Consider the following 23,223-nt stretch of genomic DNA (forward strand, 5'->3'; position numbering starts at 1 on the left):
GTTTGTGATGTAGCAATAACCTTGCGTCATACAATGAAATCTGATCCATTCAAACTGGTATTAACTACATACATACATACATACATACATACATACATACATACATACATACATACATACAGCATTAATGCAAAGTTCATTGTGTTTCTTTTTTTGCCAAAAAACATACACGTACATCCATATTTATGTTTGTAAGTTGAATTATTAATAAATTATTAAGTAACCTACATACTTACATACATACGTATGTATTTATGTACATATGTAAACAAATGTAAATGGATACATAAGGGATATTGCAATAATGCTTGCAATATTCAATTCAACAAGTTGAATTTTGCTTCCTGTCCTAATAAGATACCTGATGGATAGTGTATACATTCATATGAAATTGTAAATAATAAAAAAAAGAGTGCATAAATCCATCCATATGTAAGTATGAATACAACGTACATTCATAGATAGTTATTTTGTAAAATTAACAGTGCATAATCGGTATATTCATACATCCATAGGTAAAATACGACTATAGCAAATGCATGTTACAGCTTACATACATATATCCATATATATATATGTATATATATATGTATATGGATGTATGTTTGTATGTAGATAGATGTGAATGGTATATTTGGCTGTGTAATAAGATGGATATGCTTGCTACACTTTTATTATATTTTTAACTTTATTTTTGTTGTTTTTAGTTGTATGAATTGTTTACTTGTTGTTTATGTATGAATGTAAGTTGTTTGCAAGTTAGATGACTGACTGGTCCGTCCCTCCGTCCGTACGTCTGACTTACTAACTAACAAACTAACTAACTAATAACAGTGAAGACACACAACAAACAGAGTGTAGTCAAAAGAAAAATATTAAAAAATATACATACATACATATGTAAGTATAAAACAAAAAAAGAAAAATAATAACAATTGAAATGTTTCTGGTGAATGTTGAAAATACAACTGGTATATAAGGCTAAGACTGGTGGTTCCATGAATTAGTATCAACTCAGATCTCGTTTAAAGCGATACAATAACATAGTGTAATAGTTTCCTCTTAAATTTTATCCAGCCAACAGCTCAACAATGCGCATGGTAAAGTATATGTACTTATGCAGATATTTTAGCATTTTTTAAAGTGCAAAAAAAAAAGAACTTAAAGTGAATTTTTTGTTAATAATGTGATTTGATTGTTTTTCTTTTCAATGTACAGTTTGTTTTTCCTTGTCTCGCTTTGTGCGTGGCAATGGTCAGTTGTGCCGAGGATGTTGCCTCAGAAGACAAAAGTAAAACCGTAGAGAAACGTGGTCTATATTTGGGAGATTACGGTCATAGTCATCATCATCATCATGAACATATTAAGACCGTTACCATAGAGAAAAAGGTTCCCGTACCATATACAGTGACGAAACACATTCCGTATACGGTTGAGAAGAAGGTTCCATATGAAGTGAAGGTACATGTACCCGAACCGTATATTGTGGAAAAGAAGGTACCCGTCCATGTTAAGGAATACGTGAAAGTACCAGTTCATGTACCAAAACCATATATTGTCGAAAAGAAAGTACCATATGAAGTTAAGGTACCTGTAGACAAGCCTTATGAAGTGAAAGTACATGTACCTCAACCCTACGAAGTCATTAAAAAAATTCCCTATGAAGTAAAGGTACCAGTGCCACAGCCCTACGAAGTCATTAAGAAAATTCCCTATGAGGTAAAGGTTGAAGTGCCTGTGCCCAAGCCTTATGAAGTAATCAAGAAGGTGCCCTATGAAGTAAAGGTGGCCGTAGAGAAACCATACCCAGTTGAAGTACCAAAACCATACCCAGTCGAAGTTGAAAAACCTTATCCTGTTATCGTTGAGAAAAAGGTACCTTATGAAGTCAAAGTTCCCGTCGACAAGCCATACAAGGTCGAAGTAGAAAAGCCGTATCCTGTGCATGTCAAAGTACCAGTTCCTCAACCCTACACAGTCGAAAAGAAAGTTCATTACACCGTCGAAAAGCCAGTCCCATATGAAGTCAAGGTTCCAATTGAAAAACCCTATCCCGTCTACTCAGAAGTCAAAGTTCCTGTACACAAAGAAATTCCAATTCCAGAAAAATACCACGTTGAAGTGCCAATATTCGAAAAGGAGGAACATTACTCACATTATCACCACCACAAATAAATAGACAAAAACTGATCTACAACTCTAATACGAAAAGGGTACACGTACATACGTTCATATAAATAAACATACATATGTACCTAGAAAACTAGATCAGTCAATACAACTATGATCAATTATCAGAAACACTAACTAAAACCATCACAGAACGCGATCACAAGCGATAAAACAAACAACAACCAAGAATTGCGAACATTCCATCGAAAACGTAACTAAATTATACGTTTTACGCACGCAATGTTGAGCTGGACGAGCAAGAGGAAAAAACTACGCTTAATCAATCCACTCTTGAGGAAAAGTGGATTAATTAAACATAACAACAGAATGGAGGAAGAGGAGGAGTAAAAGAAGAGAAGAAGGATTTACCTAATAAATCCATACGAGATCTGTTAGTGCAATAATATATACATACATACGTACATATGTATGTATGTATGTACTAACATTATCTATACATTTGTATGCACATATATACATACATATGTATGTACTGCATATATTTTTGCACTCTAAAAACCATATAAAATAAGCCAAATGTGTTAATTGTATAAAAAGAAAAATTATGTACAATAATTTTTACACACATGTATTTGCATGTATGAATTTGTAAATAAATGTTGACATTATAGCGCTTAAGTATTATATTTCATTTATTTAAATAATTAAAAAACAAAAAATAAATGTTAAATTTTATAAAATCAATCAATACCTATGTACACAATTTTATTAACAAAGAATGTTGTGCTTAGGAAATCGGACAGTGGAACAACAATCATATATCGAGTAGAATATTTCAAATCGATTAAAAATCCAATTTTTACTTCAAATATGAAATTTAAATAATATTTTTTAAACGTTTGATATATGTATACTACTTTATAAAATTATCTTTCTAACAATATATAAAACACTAAAATCGAATAAAAAACTACTAAGGAAGCATAGTCGGTCAAGTAGTAGATGTATTTCTATAAAAATATATAAGAATTAGGAACAAATTAATTAAAGCTCTAGTACAGAAAGAGACTTAGATCTTACGTTACACAATAGTCGTGACCGATCGTCATATGTAATTTTTAATTATATGAAACACAGTTGTGCCAAAATTTAAGTCATTACGAATATTTTAAGAGATTTTTTCGCTTATATAAGGCCGTATTCATAAACATATGTATTTTAAATTTAAACAACGTTTTAAATTCAAATTTTGTATGGAAATTTTGCTTTAAAACATTGTTTAAATTTAAAAATTTTTTTATGAATAAAAATTTAGAATAAAATTTAGTATTTAATTGAGTTTTATTTAGGTATTTATAAAATTTATTGTAGTCAATTTTCGGATATGGACACATTTTCACATAAATTAGTAGCGTCATTTTACTTATTTAAGACTTATTTTCGCTGAATTTCATACGAACACCAACATGTATAAGACATTTATCAGTGCTAAATATTTTATCCCCTGTTAGGCTGTTAGACAAACATCAGCACAAACGTAACTCTTCCCACTATGGTATATAGGGTATAACTAGCATTTCATACATAATTTTAAAACTATCAATTGATTACAGGCACTAACCGATTTGTCTAAATTTTTTAAAATTAATTTTAGGTCTAAGTAGAAATATTAGGGAGAGTTTCAATATGTTCCCCTGTAACGTCAAACTATGAGTTTAATTATTCGCTTTTTTATTTTGTTGTCGCGGTATTTTTTGGATTTAACACGTTTATTCTTCAACAATTTCCAAAAAGAAATATTTGAAAATAATTTTGTTCAACAAAACTAGTAATAACCAAAGATCGAATCGAACTGGGCAATAGCGAAGAATTTATTTATGTTTGTATGTATATCTTGAAGATTTCTCATGACAGCAATAATGTACATACATATGTACACACAGCCTCATGTGAGTGAGTAAACGCCAGTGATGTTTTTAACATCATGAAAATCATTATAGTCCGACTTAAATCTTTTTTTTCAGAACCGAATCTATTATTCAGCCCAATTTCCAACCAATCGAAACTTTTAAATTTTAATCGATGGTGTTTACTCACTTTTGAGGCTGTGTGTGTGTAGCTCTACAGTTTTCAAATCGTTTTTATGAATTAATTTTACGCATGGTTGACTTCACAAACTTTGCATTGAAATGTGTTTGGATTATTGCGTTTGAAAATTGTTGTGTGGTGCAGCATACTCACATTTTTGTGGCATAACTAAATATACATGAAGGAATCTTTTGCTGCAACTTTCCATTTTTTAGTTTGTTGACAGAGTTGAAGGAAAAACTAAGTAATTACACTTTGTATCAGGGCTACACATACAAGTAACTTAACTACAAGAACATGAAAAATCATCACAATCAAATAATCGATTTTCGACTTTTCGATTAACCATTTTCATTTCGATTTGCATTTTTTATGATCCACTACCAACTGTTTCCATATACATATGTATGTAAGTCAAGGTAGGGTCGAACATGGCAAATATTTACTCCAAAAAGCGTAGCCACTATTTTCAGCACAAATAAATCTGACTTTGTATACTCTTACAAGTGTTTTGTAAGACCAAACAGTATCACATGAAATGAAACTAAATATTTGTTTTAAATCATCTAAAGTAAACTAAGTTTTTGAAATAAATAAAATAATTCAAATATACTTATTTTATTTAGTGGTTACGTTTTTTTCGTTAAATATTTGCCATGCGTGACCCTTTATAATTACAGATTGAAGTCATATTTTTGAAGAAGTTGACGACTCCTCATTTTATAAAAGGTAATGGCAAACGTTTTAGAAAAATGTTATTTAAAAAATGTTCCAGTACATTTCATAAAAATGTCTTATACCTATTTAAAAACATTTCTCTTTGTAAAAAGAGTTTTTGAAGAATTATTATACATATATGGCTAATTTTAATAGCTGCAGAAAACATAGACTATACGAAATTACCCTTACCTTTATTTTTATATATATATATTTCTATTAATCATGGTTGATCTTGGTGAAAAACCAATACATACTGTAAAAATTGTTAATATCACAGATTATTATAGATATGAAAAAAAGACACATGTCAAAAAAGTAATATCAAACCGTAGAGAAAGAGAAAAATATAATTTTCAATAGATAACGATTGTGATATATATTTGTCGCTCTCTCCAAACCAATAGCACTTTGACATTTTCTGCATGCTACACGTTCAATAAATATCGCGATACTGGATCGCGGTCAATATATATTGAACGTGTAGCAGTGCCTTAGTCCGGAAATAGCTATTCCATATTTATATTTGGTGAGAACAGAATTGAGAATTTTTTTTTTAAATTGTGGTGTAAAGGTTTTGATAGTTTTTCGTAAAACTAGTGCTGAATTTTTGAAAAATGTATGATTTTTAAATTTTTTGAAAAATTTATGATTTTTTTTTTTTAATTAATTAACAATTTTTAGACAAATTTGTGATTTTTTTTAAAAATTATAATTTTTTGTAAGTTTGATTATTTTTTGTAAAATTGCATTGAGAATTTTTTTTAAATTGTGGTATAAAGTTTTTGATAATTTTTCGTAAAATTGGTGAATTTTTGATAAATGTATGATTTTTAAATTTTTGGTAAAATTAATAAATTTTTATTTTTTTTTAAATTGACAATTTTTAGACAAATTTGTGATTTTTTTAAAAAATTATAATTTTTGTAAAAGTTTGATTTTTGAAAAACATAAAATTGTCGATTTTCAAGAAAGTTTCCATCATTTTTTTAATTTATAATTTTTTGTAAAATTGCACATTTTTTTAAGTATTTTTTTTAAAATTTTTGATTTTTGAAAAACATATAAAATTGTCGACCTTCAAGAGAGTTTCCAAGATTTTTTTCATAGGCCGTAAGAAAATGATAGAAACTTTGTTCTACGCGATAATGGATATATATTTCTTTCTCTCAACAAAAAACCAGCCAGCTGACCAGCAAAATGACCATCACTGTTCTTGTAGGGTAGTCTCCAAGGCGTATTTAACAAGGTGACAGCAGTGGCGAATTGAAATAAATACAGGCGAATTCACTTATTTTTTATATATAGAGTTTGACATACGGGCGTACGGGCGGATATTTTTTATATATGTAGTTTGACATTTGTGCGTGCTATTTCTATAATCAGCTGTGCTGCCGATGGCACCTTATTAAATGCACCTTGGGTAGTCTCATTTTCACTCAAAATCCACAATCAAGGCGAATTCATACAAGGTGGTTCTACAAAAACAACGATTGGTCTTAACAAATGTCAAAAAAACAAAATGAAAAATTAAACAAATAAGTATTTAAACTTATTATAGTGTAGATAATTCAATAGTGAGGGCTTTACTTATTTATGTAAACAATAAATATTTTGTTAATAAGCTTAGAATATGTAGATATTTAAATATAAAAACAAGCTTTGACAGTTGTTAGAACCAAAAAGCGAAAAAAAAATTATCAGCTGTTTGACTGACTCCACCTTGTACAAATTCGCCTTGTCCACAATTCTCCAACAAAGAGCTTTTATTGTTTATTAAAAGAGAATGTTACTTTCACAGGTATTTCCTCGTCATTGCTGTGCTATTAGTTCTTAGAGAATGTTCAAGCAAAATAAGAAGCTTTATATTGCCCTTAATTATATTATTATTGTAATTCCCGTTGAATGAATGTATTTTTGTATTGTAGTGCAAGTTTTTAATTAATTTAAGGAATAATGATTTGTCGATTGTGTTTAAAAGATTTTGACGATATTATAAACATTTTTGATAGCAATGGCCAGGAGCTTAATGTCGCCGAAGTTGTTGGTAAACATTTTTGGTTTGAGGTAAAATATGCTGCATTTAAGTGGTGGACAATGTTATTAAGTTGAATATTTTATTTACAGCCTCGAAAAGATGATCCAATTTCAACATCAATCTGCAAAATGTGCTGGATTAAGGTGTGTGAATTTCATGAATTTTATGAGATGGTGGAACACGTACATCGTCATATGACAGAAAGGTTTATTGTGAAAACAGAAAGTGCTAAAGGAAAGCGTCGATCGCCATTGAACGTTAATGATCTCATAAATTACAGTTCATTGCCAAGTAAACGTGAACCTGACGATGAATTTGATGAACTTGGTGAAGTACCATTCAATATGTTAATAGAAGATACCATGGACGAGCCTGGTAAAACCGTAGCTAAAGCAGCAGCTATTGCATTAGGAGCAGAAGATTCTCGTGATATTTTGTCCCATCATAATTTCAGTCAAGACGAGTATGATAATGACATCGATGACAATAATGCGTGTGATGAGACTTACAATGAAGATGCAAAATTTAATAACAACAGTCACAGTCATAACAGTGACAACGATGATACGTTCGATGGAGAAGCTTTCATGAATAATATATTAACAAACAAAAATAAAGAGCCCGTAAAAAATCAGGAAACGACCACATCTTCATTTAAAACAGACAAACGTAGATCAACTAGAAATTCTAACAAAGCGCAATTGGACAATACTGGAACAAATATTGAGTACAACACGACGATTGATTTAAAAAGAAGACGAGGGCGACCAAAGAAAGGCGAAATTGTTGTGAAATCTGAACGTTGCCAAAAACAACCTAAAGAAAAACTTAATAAAACGGAAGAAGAACAAGATGCATACAAAGCTAAAATGAAGGAAATCGATGATCAAATTGCTCAATACATGACCTTACACTGCGAGGTTTGCAATTCGGAATCGGACAATTTTGCAGGATTAAGAGCTCATATGCGCGATGTGCACAACATCAAAAAGGGTTATGCAAAATGTTGCAACAAGAAGTTCTTAAAAAGAGCACTTCTTTTGGATCACATACGTCAGCATTTAGATCCGGACTGTTACAGGTATTAAGATTCAGGTGTATAAGATTCAGATCAAATTACACGTCCATACATAGAGTAATAATACTATTAATTTTGTATTCTAGATGTGAAGAATGTGATCGTACATTTGCTGATCGACAGTCAATGCGGAATCATTTCCTAGTTAAACATCAGAAAGATGAAGATAAAATTTACGAATGTTCTGTATGTTCTAAGAAGTTTGTAAGAAAATATTTGCTAGAACAACACAAAATGTTTGCCCATCGGGATCGGTCCACAACATGCAAATCTTGTAATAGAAGGTAGGATATTATATATTTTAGGGAGAGCTTTCTATAGATTTGATTGATTTACTTTATACTACATATTTTAGATTTAATACATTAGAAGAGTTGTATGAGCACAATAAACAACATTGCAGCTATGGCACAATGTGTGATATATGTGCCAAAGTCATCCGGGGACCGGCCGCATTTAAACGCCACCAGTTAGAACATCAGGGTGTTACAATGCCTAAAGTACAGTGCGATTTATGTGGTTCGTGGCATAAGGATAAATACGCATTAAATAAGCATAAAAAACGTCATATGGAATCCAAACAACCTCATGTTTGTGACATATGCCATAAAGTATCGCCCAGTCGCAGCGCTATGCTAAGTCATAAGCGCTACGTCCATGGAACAGAACGTTCATACGAATGTGGCGTTTGCCGAAAAACGTTTAAGAAGCCAATATCATTAAGGGAACATATGACCACACACACCGGAGAGGTTTTATACAGGTGCCCACACTGCCCCAAAACATTTAACTCTAATGCAAATATGCATTCGCATCGCAAAAAAGTACATCCGCGAGAATTTGAGGAGACTCGAAAGTTACGTAAACAAAATGCTCACCTAATTGACCAACCAATACCTACCATATCTGTGCTAAGCAACGCCAAAAAGGAAACACAAGCTCTGTTGGTAATAGGTTCTGGGCAAAATGAAGAATCACATCATGTCCTAATAACTACAAGTGCAAATGATGACTTTAGTGAAGATGACGATGTGACGGATTTATCAAAGGAAAAAATTACTGTACTGTACAAAAATTACAGCATTAATTAAAGGCGTAAAAGTGATATATAAATCTACTACACTATTCCAAAAAAGAAGCAAAAGAAATAGAAATTGAAAGAAAAAATATTAAATAACCATTTTTTATGGTCCAGGTAAAAATAATTCAACACTATACACTTTCGATTTTATGAGATTTATTTCTGAAGTAAAAAAATTAAAATAACATTAAAAGACATATTTCAGATAATTTTTGCCTTTCAAATCACGAAAGAACTAAAGAATGCTTGTTTTCTGGCACATTAGTTACTTACATTAATGAATCTAGTGTCTACAAATTTATTTATAGTTTTTGTATACATCGACTAACAAATTTAGCTTTATGAATACAAATTGATCGTAAAAGATATACTAAAATTAAAATACTTAAACCATAAATTACAATCAAAATAGCTCTTTGTTGTCTTCGCCACTTTAAATAATCTTTCCAATTTTCAAAACGATTACGATATTGTGGTAATAGTTCGAATTGACTACGTTCTGGAAATAAGGATAAATAAAAATCTTCTAGAAGGTGACGTATTAACTCGTTTTCTTCTAACGATTTCGGATCTAGATTGTCATTGATACAATTAAACTTCCTGAAATAATAACAAAAAATAAGATTTTATTAATATCAAATCGGCCATTTTTAAAAATCGTTTATATGTATTTAGTCATTTGGCTTATTTGCAAAAGAGATAATATAGAATGTATTTCAGACAAAATAGTGCTACATAAAAGTCCATATATCAGTTGATAAGTTAAACCAACATTGCTATCAAAACGATCGCAAATTAATATTGTGAAACTTATTAACGGATGGATATACATATGCACTTGCTGAAGTTTATAAAAACTGCAAGCATATCTAGAATAAAATGTTACCAACAACTCTGGAGCTATTGGGAATTTGAGAATAGAAGGTAGTTGATTTGTTTGCGAACAGCTCACTGAGTTTTTAATAAGTTACAATTGGTCAATTCACAAGGTCACTTATCATGTCATAATGTCCTAATATTTCACGTCTCTGCGGCTCGGCTTAACCGACTCTTAGGCATTCGTCGCATGTTTCTGCTGGTTGGTTACGATAACACAATAAACATAGCATATTATTTTAGGATTTTTTTTTTTGCTTGAAAGGGAATAACATTTTCAAACCATTGTGAAATATTAGGACATTATGGCAATATGACATGATAGGAGACCATGTAAATTGACCAAATATAGTATCTTATATGCATAAAAATTTAAAAATGTTTTCAGTGTCAATACCTGGGATTTCGACGTAGTTTATCTAACGCATTTACAACATCTGTTACATTTGAAGTGAGCATCATGAAATTGTTATGTATATAATGTTTAGGATTTACATGATATTTGTACTTTCGTCTTAAGCCAAAGTTATCTTCTAGAGCTTCAGCTAAAGGAGTACAATTTTCCACCAGATCACGGGTAACAATTGGCTGAAAAAGTAATACATATGTATATTTATTATTTTCAATAGACAAATGTGCAATCAAACTCACTAGATTGGAGTCCTCATAGCGTTCATACATAACTGTTGTATATCGAATATTTTTAACAATATTGGATTTGTGGAGAAGGCTGCAGTTGTGTATCACATCTTCGAAAAATCGTACTGCCGACCAGTCTAAAGGTAATTGAAAAATTTTTGCCAGAAAGGTGCGTATCTCACGGTCAGACCATGTCATGGAATGATCCGTATCGAACTCATTAAATATTTCTTTAACAGTAACTCTCTTTGTTTCTTCCATTACATAGGAGTAGTAGGCAAAAGCGAATTGTAAATCATTCGGCGCTCGAAAGCGATTCTTGGCAGTGATAGCTATTTCCTTATAGAATTGTTCTTGCATGGAATTCACAATCGATTTGTCCAGTAGAAATCCTACATGACCTAATACATTGCGAGCTCTAAAGCCATACCTTTGATTTAAAAGCATATTGGTGTGAATAAGTGATTGTGAATAAATATCTTTGGATGAGATTACCGATTTGCTTCTATTCAGTTCCACTTGTACAATCGATTCAGCCTGCATTTTTGGATACAATTTAGCTTGCCGTTTTTTATTATAGTCATCTACAACGACTTTTAAATCATCGGCTCCAGTCAAGTTTTTATGTTGTAATAATATATTTTTAAAGCTAATATTTTGATTTCCATTTCTATGTTGGTGTAAGAGCTTATTCTTTGGAAACACTTTAATCTCTGGCTTTGTTGAAAATTTCCTGTTTGCATTATTGATTTGAATGGGTTCTTTACTCTTATTATCATCCGAATTTTCGCTCAATTCTTCAGAACAATCTCCGCCATCGTACTGACATGCTTCTATATTGCAGTGACGATCGCAAGCACCATCGCCAATATAAGTCCACGGACAATCTTCAGCACAATCCGGAACTATCCATGCTTGGTAAATCCTGACTCCCTCAGAATCGTTATATAAATCCTCAGGGAACAATTCAGAGCCCAAGAATATATCATCATTTAGGTATATAAATCTTTTGGAAAGATTCGGTATGCGATGTATAAATGTCTCTATAGCTGCACTAGAAAATGTTGGCAGCCACTGCGAATTTGGTGCTAAAAGTTCATGTGGTACTACTGTTACACGTTCGTTAGTTAAGTCCAGCCATTTTGGTATTTGGCCATTTGTTACTATATACACATGTCTAATCCATGGAGCAAATTTTTCCACAGATCGAAGAGAATATTTTAATTCATTTTTATCGTCAAATCGCGCCGGATCAAATCTTGGGTCGTATTTCTGAACAGAGTTTATAAACGCCGGATCCGAACCATTTACCCATGTGTACACAACATCGATGGGCTCGCAAACAGCTCCATTGTATACTTGTGTAAATGCCATCTAAAAAAATCAATAAAACTGAACTTGTGATTTGTACATCGTATTTACCGGCGTACTTCCTATTGAGATTACCTTTCGATATAGTGAATTTATAGTTAAAACTACAAAAAATGCCGTTATTAGTTTCCATTTGTGTTTTCTTATCATACGAAAACTCCATTTGCGCCTTAAACGCATGATAACATTATTATTCGGCCAGTACCAAATAAAGTTATCGTTTCGTAAATTATGGGACAACAAAGAATCCTGGCTCATTTAAGCACACAAAATAACAGCTGGTGTTTAAATATTTTTTAAATGAACTTCCGTAAACAAGACGAATTTATAGAAGGTGACAACGGAACTACAACATACAAAAAGAACAGGTATTTTGTTTTTGTTAAAACATAATTGAGCTCTCAAAGTTGCCTCTTGTTTTTAGTTTGCTTTTTGTTTTGTTGTATTGTTTGCCACAACAGAGTTGAATTGACAGTTCAAATATCTAAACAAGTAGGGTTCTATAGCTGAATCAAAAAGTCGACCTTTCGACTTTTTCCGTTTTTTAAAAAGTCGACTTTTTAGTTAATCGACTTTTTTCGACTTTCATACTATTTGCGACTTTTTTCAACTTTTTACCATATCTTTTAAAAAATACATGGTTTCTACATTTATTGATGCGCCATTTGTAATGTTTAGCAATAAAAATTAAATTTATCAAGGCGATAATAGTTAGAATAATGTAAGAATTTTGTGTAGAAAAAAGCTTTATTTTATAAACATTTATTTATTATTTACATATATTAGCATACACTACAACTATCGACTTTTATCGACTATTTTCGACTTTTATCGACTATTTTCTACTTTTATCGACTATTTTCTACTTTTATCGACTTTTGAGATAACATAATCGATTGTTCGACTTTTTTCCGACCAAAGAGTCGATTTCGACTTTTCGACTTTTTTCAGGAAATAGTCGATTGTTCGAACAATCGACTTATAGAACCCTATAAACAAGTACATAAAAAGTAAACAGCTATTCTTCTGAGTAGGGTTCTATAAGTCGATTGTTCGATATTCGAACAATCGACTTATTGTCGAAAGTTCGAAAAGTCGACTTTTATAAATTACCAAAAGTCGAAAGTTCGAAAAGTCGACTTTTTAAAAAACGGAAAATGTCGAAAGGTCGAAAAGTCGACTTTTTGTTTCAGCTATAGAACCCTACTTCTGAGGTCACCTTCTATAAATTTGCCTTGGTCCGTAAATATAACACTGATAAATAGCAAAGAAAACATATACAGCCCAATTATGAAAAAAATTCCCCGGGAGTGTTAAAAATAAGAAAAGGGATTTTTTTTTCATAATTGAACTGATACACAAAATTTTTTTAGGTAATTAGAATCCAATACGTTTATTCCAGTGTGAAATTATAAGACATATTGGAATGAATATGGATATTGAAAATTAATATTGTCCTTTTTATACCCTTCACCTTCATGAGAAGGGTATATATAAGTTTGTCATTTCTACATTTTTCATTTCCGACCCTATAAAGCGGAGTCGATTAAGCCATGTCCGTCTGTCTGTTGAAATCAACTTTCTGAAGACCCCAGATATCTTCGGGATCCAAATCTTCAATAATTCTGCAAGACAAGCTTTCGAGAAGTTTGCTATTTAAAATCAGCAAAATCGGTCCACAAATGGCTGAGATATGGGGAAAAAACAAGGACAACCTCGATTTTTGACCTATATCTGGATTACTAAGTCATTAATATAGACAATATGGATATCTAATGATAGATATTTCAACGACGTATATATAACTATAGTAAGTTGGACCTACAATGGGTCAAAAACACAAAAGGACCATTGCTGGACCCATGTGAGCTGCTCTTCTCTCTTCCTCATTTCGTGGCTGCCTGGAAATCCTATGGGTCAAAATCGAAAAAAATATTTTTAAACCGAATTTTTTTTTACCAAAAAATATTTAAAAAACAAAAAAAGACGAAATGCGCAAGATAGGATTTGATTTTACACCTATGGTTTCTTGAGGAAACTTTCTTAGAATTTTCCGTAGACTACGTTTCTGCTATACGATTTTTTACATATCGATCGTCCATACAAATCGACCCGGCCTATTATGCTTATTAACAAAATATTTATTTTTTACATTAAATTTTAATATATTTTTTTAATTTTTCATTTCTGTTTTTGATATTTGGTAAGACCAATTGTTGTTCTTGTAGAACCGACACTACCTTCTAAGAATTCGCCTTGATATGGAGTTTGAAATAAATGCGTTCGTGCGAATTTTTTTATATGTGCAGTTTGACATTATTCGCGCTATATCTATAATCAGCTGTGCTCCCTTGTACATAATTCAAAACAACTTGACATCATTGGTTGATTTTATACGGAAATACAACTCTGAAATCGGTTCAGCTCTTATCAGTTCGTTAAGTGTGGTGGTTGTGCGTACTTCTAGAACGTTTTTGTTTTATTTTTTGTTTTAGTGCTAATCTGAAAAATATATTTTCTTAGTAAATCATCGTAATTAGTATATTTGCATTTCAAGTGTTCCAAATTTTAATAGACAAGAAGTAATAATTTTAAGTTCAATCCAACAACACAATATAAATACAAGAACTGCAAAACTTCAAAGTAAGAAAGGGAAATAATACCACTTGTTGCGGTGAAAATTACATTTTTTTTTTGTAAATTCTATTTCAACACCCTCCCAACCTCCTGTTGCTTTATTTAAAGTTAATCGAAGAATATGAATAATAGCAACGTAAGGAAATTTTAAAAGAGTAGCAGACCCATATGTATGAAGAGGAGTGTGCATTTCTGCATACTACATTGAATGTCTAAATTTAATTAACCTGAATAAAGTCAAGCACAAATCATAGGAGCAAATAGTGGGTGTTTTGTGGTTGATTTTATTTCAAATTTCCTCAATATTTATATGCAGCGGAACTTGATATAATAAAAGTTGTAGGTAAATTTTCCAAGGTCTAATACAATTTTACAATAACTGCAAAGTTGTTTAGTAATTAGTGTGTGCATATAGTATATTTTACGTATTCTCCATCTATGCGATCAAAGATCTTTGCTGCCAAAACAGTAATCAAACTTTTGATACTTCTATTAAAATCTATTTTCCAGAAAATTTTAAACTTTACTATTAGTGCTGGCAAGTTATTGAGTAGTGGGTATTAGTATTTTCATATTTTTTGTGTACTGAATATTTATTAATTTTTTTTATTAAGTTTGGCTACCGATTCGAAATGCTAACAAGTAACAGAGCTATATTCGGCTGTGCCGAATCTTATATACCCTTCACCAAAGTATACCTTAATATAAATACTATATACAAGACCTACAGTGATGAAGGTTTGTGTATTGAAAAAAAAAACAACAACAAACAAATGTATTTATAAATATATACGTCTTTACTCATGCAAAATACTTCATATACCAACAACATGAAGAAAATCATGAAACCGGACAATCATACATATGTATTTACACTACGACCACAAAGTATATACTTTGTGCTACGACTGGTCAGTGAAAACTAACCAAATAAACAAAACAAAACTTGCACAATTGTATGTTGAAAAAAAAAACAAGTAACAGAGCTATATTCGGCTGTGCCGAATCTTATATACCCTTCACCAAAGTATACCTTAATTGTATGTTGAAAAAAAATTACAACAAAAATAAAAATAAACCAAACGCACTCAAATACATACAAATTATGCACGCGTGTGTTTGATTTGTAATTCTCATTTGTCTGCTTTTACACAGGGCAAGTTTTCTTGCGCAAGTCTATAGTTTATAGGAGAGAGAGGCAAGAAGAAAGAAGAGAGATACACACTTGCTTGTACTGGCATTGGTTTTTGGGTTTTTAGCTTATATCTCGGCCATTTGTGGACCAATTTTCTCGATTTTAAATAGCAACCGAGCCGGAAAAATTCCGGAGATTTTGACGTATCAATCATGTTTGTAAGTTATTTAGGGGATTTGGAAAGTTGATTTCAACATACAGACGGACATGGCTATATCGACTCCGCTATCCATAACGATCCAGAATATATATACTTTATGGGGTCGCAAATGAAAAATGTAGAAATTACAAACGGAATGACAAACTTATATATACCCTTGCCACTCATGGCGAAGGGTATAAAAAGGTAAAGTTAGATAGATAGCTTATCGGTTAAGGCAATTTCGGTTTTACTTATTAGATTATTAAAGTTCATAAAAATTAAAATTCCATAATATGGAATTATAATAAGGTTATTATGATATTTATTATAATTAGAAATTAGAAAAGATCTCTAATAGTTAAGGTATCATTTGTTTATATCAATATCTACTAAAAAAATATAATTTTTTACTGTTAATATTTTCTGTATTGCCGTTTTTCGGACGACTGCATTGACTTTCTACTCTGAGGAATTGGGACTTCGCTAAAATATTTTCATGGTACCTACCTATATCAAAATTTTCTATAACATAGCTATGAGAGAGCCAGTAAACACTAAATTTTTTCTATTTACAATTAAGAGAGCTATCAACACATTTTTACAAAACATATATGTACATTAAATTATAGCACTAACTTAAAAAACGTTACGATACTTAAAATCTAAATCTGCCCAACATTTTTATTGAAATGCATTTTAATTAATATTTATGTATAAACTACGGATATATTTGTTTAATTTAATAATTAGATTATTTTCCCTTCACCAAAATATGTATGCGAATACTTTTTTGAATACTAACTAACTTTTTTAAATTTATAAAAGTTTTATAAAACAAAATTTGTTTTATAAACCTTTGATAAATTATATAAAAACTGTTTGTCTATAAACCAAAAAAAAAAAATTGATATGGTAACTATTATAAAGAAAAATATTATTTTTCGGTGTTTTGCGTTGTATGAATTTTGCATTTTGTTTGACAGACGGCCATCGGCAGGACGCAGGGAATTTTTGTGTTGAGGTATTTTAAACACAACTTTACATTTCTTCAATGTCACTAGAAAATTCCGCTTTGTTTATAAATATGTTAAACTAATATTATACCTATATCACACGAAAGATATTTTTATGCACACTTAAATAGTATCCATATTATTCAGAATTGATCTCAATTATAAAAATCTGAAAGGTACGTGCACTTTTATTTTGAATTTCCTCTTTACTGCTTATGCTGTTCCCTGTCAGCTACTTTGTGTGTTTATAATTTGTGAACTGTATTTTAAGGTTTTTGCTCTTTATAAGATGGCTTTGGATTTTTCTAAATTGCTTTAAATGTCAATTCTTTCCTTTGCTTGTTTTAGTTTTCATAAAATATTATTTTAAATTGAAAATACAAAATTATGTTAAGAAAATATTAACTATTTTAAAAAAGAAAGAAAATCGAATAGCTGAAAAAAACGTTGCACAACATAGTCCGTTTGACCTTAATAACGCTTTAAATTTGTGCATAATTTAAAAGAGAAAACCAAAAGGTGTAGTATTTTGAATTAAACTCACAAAATCTCTCAAGATTTTACATAGATGATCCCATAAGAGAAGAATTGGCTAAGAGAATCCTATCTATTTAATATTTATTCCCGCAAAAGTATGTAATTAAAATTGGAATTTTACCGTTTTCTTTTTTTTTTTACTTGAAAGTTTTCAACAATTTTTGCTTGTATGACATTAAAAAGCATTTAACGATCCATTTTAATCGAGTATTTTGTTAAATCTAGTAGTGCAAAATTTGCTGCTCATTTCTAAAACTAATTATTTTTATTTTTAGGAACAATTTCTAAACCAAAAATTTATCATTTAAACAAATACAAGGAAATATTTAAATTTTGCTTTCCGAATTTAAAAAGGGGTAAGTCTTTTTTTTTAATTATGTTTTAAAAAGTACCCTATAAGAAACATACACTTCATGGATTTAGATTTTCCTTAATTATTTAATTTTTTTTTATTTTAAATAATTTGAATGGGAATATTTTTTAGTGAAGTGTTTTAAAAAATGTCCACCTTAATTTGAAGGTAGCTTGTAAACGGTTTTTGAATTTTCTATGAAGGGATTTAGAGTGATCATGCTTACGAAACTAAAATACAACATTTTTGTATGCATATGTTTTTTACTTCGGATGACGGATATACATAAGAAAATATTAACTAATACAGATTACGAAAGCACTTATATTCTTAAAAATCATCATAAATATTTATACGATCACTAATAAATGGATATCATTTAAAAAATTTGGCATAAATGAAGATCATAACAATTTTTTTTTTAAATTTTTTTGTGTTTTAGAACTCTTATAAACGTGAAAACGTTAAATTTTTTACCTGTATCTCTCAGTTTAGGATATATAGGACTTTAATATCATTATATATAATAGTAAATACCTCCTATAGTTAATAAATTATCCCTACAATGTGGATATCATTGAATTGTGCTTCAAAATACCTTTCATCAGATATTAAATATGCTACAATTTATTAAGATTTTGAACCACAACTAACTTTTAGACTTTATGACGATACTTCGGAACATGTTGGTGTATTTTGAAAAAGTATTTTTTAGCGAAGCTGGCGTCCAGCCCTAGGCCGTCAATGCAGAAAATTTGAATATTAACCGTAAAGAAATTATGGAAAAAAGTGGAAACATGTTAAAAAATATTTGATAGTTTAGGTTTCGACATGTGATGAAAAATCTATAGATTTCAATTTTCGATTTCTTTAATAAAGGTCAGACGACATAAATAAGTTAGCCCCGAATTCTGAACTTTATAACAGTGACAAAATTATAACAAACCTGAACATTAGACAATTTTTATATGAAAATTGTTATTAAAAACATTTTTGTTATAATTTAGTTATTGCAACAAAGTTTAGAATACGGCCTATAATTTATAAAATATAGAAGATCAGAAACTATTATTTGCATGAGCAGTTTTATTTAATACTTAAATAATCAACAATAAACAATATTAGTACTATATTCTAATTCAGTGGCAAATGTGGTTTTAAAAGAGGTGTATTTTTGTCAATAATAATGTTATAATGAATGACTCATATAATTAAAAACTTTATAATCATTGTATTTGATTACGTTGAATTATTCTTCATTAAATGTATTTTAGTATGTCTTTATGTCCATTAAATAAATACTAGCAGAATCCGATCCACGGCTGTTCTGTCTAGTTTGTTGCATTAGTTCTTGAGTTTATCGATTACGAACAAACAATATTATATTAATAATAATGATATTATTATTTTATTTTTAAAATTTGTTTAAATAAGTACTTATGCATATCTACCATTGGTATGTACATTGGCTTAGTGACACAACCCTAGTTCAAAACATCTATGTTTACATATTTTTGTAGAACATCCTGGCTTTGTTTAAAAACTACTGATAGGAATACATACATATTAACATTTTTAAAAAAGTTAAAACACATTGGAACATATTCACAAGCAATAACGGTATATGGTATCAAATGCAAAAAATCCCTATCCAGTGCGAAAAAAACAACAGGAACAGCAGCAAATTCATAAACAAAATGCAAAGTCCTAGTTCTTCTTCAATAGTTAGTAAATTTGTGTAAAAAATATTTAAATTAATTTTTTTTTGTTTGGCATTTCGTTTTTATATTTTCTCATTTTCTTTTGCTTGACGTTATAGGGAATGTATAATTGAGAACATACTTTCTAATAATTGTATCTTGCTAGTTCTGCCATGGTTTGTTATATAGTTTGAATATTAACGTACACTTTTAACATTGCACGCCGACGACTATTTTCAGTTAAGCGGTGGTTTTTAATTTCTATTTTAATTGCGATTTAATCTGACAAATGATAAACATTTTTTTTACGGAGTATAATAATGTGAATTATTATTATTAATAAAATGGGGAACTCCCTTAATCAAAAGAAGCGAAAAAAACAACTCGGTTAAAATAAAAAGCTTGACAATTATTCATTATTTTGCATGTGCATATGTAGAAAAATATCATAATACTCATTTCGCTGAAGTAAAACACTACAAAAACAAAAGTAATAATACAGCAACAATTTTTTTTTTTAAAGATTTGATTAATTCTAATATAGATACGATATTATTGTTTTTGCTATTCTTATCGTAAAAGTTTAACTATAAATGTCAGTCGAATTTACGATCAGTGTGTTCTATCAATGTGTTGTAGAATTAAAAAAAATGTATATGTGCCTTACAACGATTGAATTCAGGCTGTGAATTTAGCAACTACTTAGAACAGTGATTAAAAATTCAAATACATACATACAAACATAAATATTTGATATTTAAATTTTTATTGTTTTTTACCTTCATTAAACAGCTGACAATTTTTAAATAACAAAAAATATTTTTAAAAGGGAAAATAAATTTTGTTAAAAAGCAAAATGGTCGCATCAACAACATCGTCGTCGTCGACGCCTTCAACATCTGCTACAAAAACTGCAATTACAGCGAACGGTGTTGATTCAACCAATGGAGCTGTACCCAAATGCAATATCGAACAGATGACTTTAAAAACACTTCCAAAAGGAAAATATACCTTAGTGGGTATTGATATTGATACAACCGGACGCAGATTAATTGATGAGGTTAGTAAAATTCTTGTTGAAGAATAAAAACTTTATTAGTTGTTACGTCTAAGTTGTTTTTGCTTTCGTTATTTGATAGATTGTTCAGTTAGCTGCTTTTACTCCAAACGATCATTTTGAACAGTATATAATGCCATATATGAATTTAAATCCGGCTGCTCGCCAACGGCACCAAGTGCGTGTGATCTCAATTGGTTTCTATCGTATGCTTAAATCGACGCAAACTTATAAGGTATATTAAAAGAAATACATTTTAATTCTTCACATTATAATGAATAAAATGGCCAATTTGATGTGTGTGTGTGTGATGTGTTTTTCAGATTATAAAATCAAAATCAGAAATTGCTGCCCTTAAAGATTTCTTAGATTGGATTGAGGCTCTTAAGGCCAAAGATGCCAGTTCACAAGGTATTATTTTAGTGTATCATGAAGAGCGCAAATTCATTCCGTACATGGTTTTGGAATCACTTAAAAAATACAACCTGCTGGACAGGTTTCTAAATACTGTAAAATCGTTTGCCAATGGTCTCAACTTGGCTAAGTCTAACGCAGATGAAGCATTGCAAGAGTATACACTTCGCAAACTTTCGAAACATTTGAAAGATAATTGCAATAACGTTAATATTGAACAGAATAATAATAATGTCTCAGCTTCGTCTACCACCACGACATCGGAAGTTGCCGAATCAGCATCGCCTTTGGCAGAGGAACAATTGTCAGAAAAGAAAAAATCACCCAAAGCTAGTCCCAACCCCAACAACGAGCGTGAACTATTCGATGGCAATGCAAGTGTTCGTGCCAAACTTGCATATGAAGTCGCTTTGCATTTGAGTAATCAAGGCTCGAAGGAGTCGCTCGACACATCATATGCTTTCGATAAAATGCTCACCGCATTGCAACCCTATGCCCAACCCATTGAGTGCGATCTAAATGAATTACAAACACAAAATGAAAATTTGGAACGTCAGAATTCTTTCCGTCCAGTTTTTTTGAATTACTTCAAGACAACTCTGTATCATCGCGTGCGAGCTGTTAAATTTCGTATTATTTTAGCCGAACACGCTTATGATTTGCAAACCCTCAATTCTATATGGTCAGAGAAGAAACGGGATGGTCTTGTTGAGATTTTACAAGTCATTGACGAACTAAAATCTGAAGAAAAAACCGAATTGGCCGATTTGTTCGATAGTTATTTTGATCCAGCCAAAAGAACTATTCGACCGATTGTAAAGACTAACAACAATCGTCGTCGTAATAGACGTGGTAAGTACATGTTTGAATATTTAAAATGTGTAATACGGATTCTCAAAAAAGAGCTCTAATTTTGTAATGAATGTTAATTTCACAAAAAAATTTTAATATATAGAAGTAAAAAATACAATACAATTCTGAGTCGTTTATTGCTTAAATCTCAGTCTTTTACAATTTACATGTAGACTATTAATTAAAAATTTTCTTTTCAGTGCGTAACAATGTGAGAAACAATGATGGAAGTGTAGCTCGCTCTGTAGGCAATGAGCAAGGCGCTGGTGGAGATAAACAGCAAGGAGGCAATAATGCCGTCAATATGCCTGACTCAACTACCAAGTCGCCAAGAAATCAACGTGGAAAGCGTCATTCACGTTCATACAACAATAAAAACTTGTTGAAAACACAAACACCGGTAGCAGATGATACAACTGCTGTCGCAAATCAAACTAACAACGCAACTTCAGCTGCGGTAACTGTATCGGTGTCTAACTAATGACTCCTCAAACAATAAAAATAATTGAAAAATTAAAAATTTACAATATTACTTTAATGCCATGCCCAAATGTTGCTGCAACATAAAAATGTTATTATATTATTCATTACTTACTACTACAACTATTTTTTAACCCAAATATCATCCAATGTTTTTAGCTGTAAAATAGATTTTCTCTTGTTTTGTTAAAACTTTTTTAAATCTTTTTTTCTTTTTCCATTATTTTTTTTTTTATTTTATAAATAAATACGTTATTATGAATTACATCGATTGAATACAAAACTAAATATAAAAATATGTACGTATTATATATTCATAATAACAAATATGTAATGTTTGTAAAGAAGTACATACAAAGCTGACATTTGTGTTAAATACTATATTTTAATAGAATGTTAAAAACATTCTTTAAACACTTATTTAAACTTTCTTTAAACACTTATTTAAACTTTCTTTGAACGAAATGAAATATTTCAATTACAAACTGGTATATTCGTCCATTTAAAGAATTAATTTTGTTCCATTGTTCAATTTTTGTTTTATTATTTTCAGAAACACACATGAAATAAAAATAACCAAAACACAAAAGAATATTGGGATTTGCAAACAAATGAATTTGGTCTTGAAATCATTAAGTATTTAAAAAATACGAATACAATTACAACAAATCCTAATATTTGTTTCTTTTTTGGACCAAAACCATTAATAAATTATTATTATATTCTTAAATTTGTTATATTACTGTACCTCCTTAATAGTTTATACTAAAAAATTGTATTTTTGAATTTTATCAAATAAATAATAATTAAAAAACAAAACAAA

The 23,223-nt window shown here is 30.3% G+C and overlaps 4 protein-coding genes across 6 annotated transcripts; 3 read left to right on the top strand and 1 right to left on the bottom strand.

The window, feature by feature from the left end:
- Positions 1-914: 914 nt before the first annotated feature.
- Vajk4 lies at positions 915-2,856 on the top strand. The gene is made up of 2 exons (XM_065513593.1): positions 915-1,100; positions 1,219-2,856. Exons 1-2 carry the CDS (start codon positions 1,092-1,094, stop codon positions 2,173-2,175), a joined length of 966 nt encoding a protein of 321 aa, XP_065369665.1. The 5' UTR covers positions 915-1,091; the 3' UTR covers positions 2,176-2,856.
- A 3,958-nt stretch (positions 2,857-6,814) lies between these two features.
- Positions 6,815-9,187, top strand: LOC135961775 (transcription factor grauzone-like). Its single transcript, XM_065513361.1, has 4 exons — positions 6,815-7,005; positions 7,066-8,057; positions 8,141-8,338; positions 8,410-9,187. Exons 1-4 carry the CDS (start codon positions 6,895-6,897, stop codon positions 9,143-9,145), a joined length of 2,037 nt encoding a protein of 678 aa, XP_065369433.1. The 5' UTR covers positions 6,815-6,894; the 3' UTR covers positions 9,146-9,187.
- An 87-nt stretch (positions 9,188-9,274) lies between these two features.
- On the bottom strand, positions 9,275-12,301 carry Gnptab (N-acetylglucosamine-1-phosphate transferase subunits alpha and beta). Of its 2 annotated transcripts, none has more exons than XM_065513763.1 (4): positions 12,097-12,301; positions 10,663-12,024; positions 10,409-10,599; positions 9,275-9,735 (listed from the first exon to the last, which is right to left on the bottom strand). In XM_065513763.1, exons 1-4 carry the CDS (start codon positions 12,277-12,279, stop codon positions 9,438-9,440), a joined length of 2,034 nt encoding a protein of 677 aa, XP_065369835.1. In that variant the 5' UTR covers positions 12,280-12,301; the 3' UTR covers positions 9,275-9,437. The 2 variants fall into 2 exon arrangements, with proteins under 2 accessions (XP_065369835.1, XP_065369836.1); XM_065513764.1 differs by having other exon boundaries at positions 10,663-12,042; positions 12,097-12,297.
- Positions 12,302-14,479: 2,178 nt separating this feature from the next.
- On the top strand, positions 14,480-23,223 carry exu (exuperantia). 2 transcript variants are annotated; one of them, XM_065511796.1, is made up of 6 exons: positions 14,480-14,664; positions 17,821-17,901; positions 20,390-20,657; positions 20,737-20,889; positions 20,978-21,920; positions 22,121-23,223. In XM_065511796.1, the coding sequence occupies exons 3-6, from the start codon at positions 20,454-20,456 to the stop codon at positions 22,399-22,401; spliced, it is 1,581 nt and encodes a 526-aa protein (XP_065367868.1). In that variant the 5' UTR covers positions 14,480-14,664; positions 17,821-17,901; positions 20,390-20,453; the 3' UTR covers positions 22,402-23,223. The 2 variants fall into 2 exon arrangements, with proteins under 2 accessions (XP_065367868.1, XP_065367869.1); XM_065511797.1 differs by lacking the exon at positions 17,821-17,901.

This window comes from Calliphora vicina, chromosome 5 (assembly GCF_958450345.1).
Source record: "Calliphora vicina chromosome 5, idCalVici1.1, whole genome shotgun sequence".
NCBI classification, from domain to species: domain Eukaryota; kingdom Metazoa; phylum Arthropoda; class Insecta; order Diptera; family Calliphoridae; genus Calliphora; species Calliphora vicina.

What these genes read in the sequence shown, in the direction of transcription:
- LOC135961775 (XM_065513361.1), top strand. Translation starts at nt 6,895, where the DNA reads ATGATTTGTCGATTGTGTTTAAAAGATTTTGACGATATTATAAACATT. An exon ending in GTAAACATTTTTGGTTTGAG is followed by an intron (nt 7,006 to 7,065) that starts GTAAAATATGCT and finishes TTTTATTTACAG; the next exon opens with CCTCGAAAAGATGATCCAAT. An exon ending in TGCAAATCTTGTAATAGAAG is followed by an intron (nt 8,339 to 8,409) that starts GTAGGATATTAT and finishes TACATATTTTAG; the next exon opens with ATTTAATACATTAGAAGAGT.
- Gnptab (XM_065513763.1), bottom strand. Translation starts at nt 12,279, where the DNA reads ATGAGCCAGGATTCTTTGTTGTCCCATAATTTACGAAACGATAACTTT. An exon ending in GCTATGAGGACTCCAATCTA is followed by an intron (nt 10,600 to 10,662) that starts GTGAGTTTGATT and finishes TTACTTTTTCAG; the next exon opens with CCAATTGTTACCCGTGATCT. An exon ending in AAACTACGTCGAAATCCCAG is followed by an intron (nt 9,736 to 10,408) that starts GTATTGACACTG and finishes TTATTATTTCAG; the next exon opens with GAAGTTTAATTGTATCAATG.
- exu (XM_065511796.1), top strand. Translation starts at nt 20,454, where the DNA reads ATGGTCGCATCAACAACATCGTCGTCGTCGACGCCTTCAACATCTGCT. An exon ending in GACGCAGATTAATTGATGAG is followed by an intron (nt 20,658 to 20,736) that starts GTTAGTAAAATT and finishes GTTATTTGATAG; the next exon opens with ATTGTTCAGTTAGCTGCTTT. An exon ending in TCGTCGTCGTAATAGACGTG is followed by an intron (nt 21,921 to 22,120) that starts GTAAGTACATGT and finishes TTTTCTTTTCAG; the next exon opens with TGCGTAACAATGTGAGAAAC.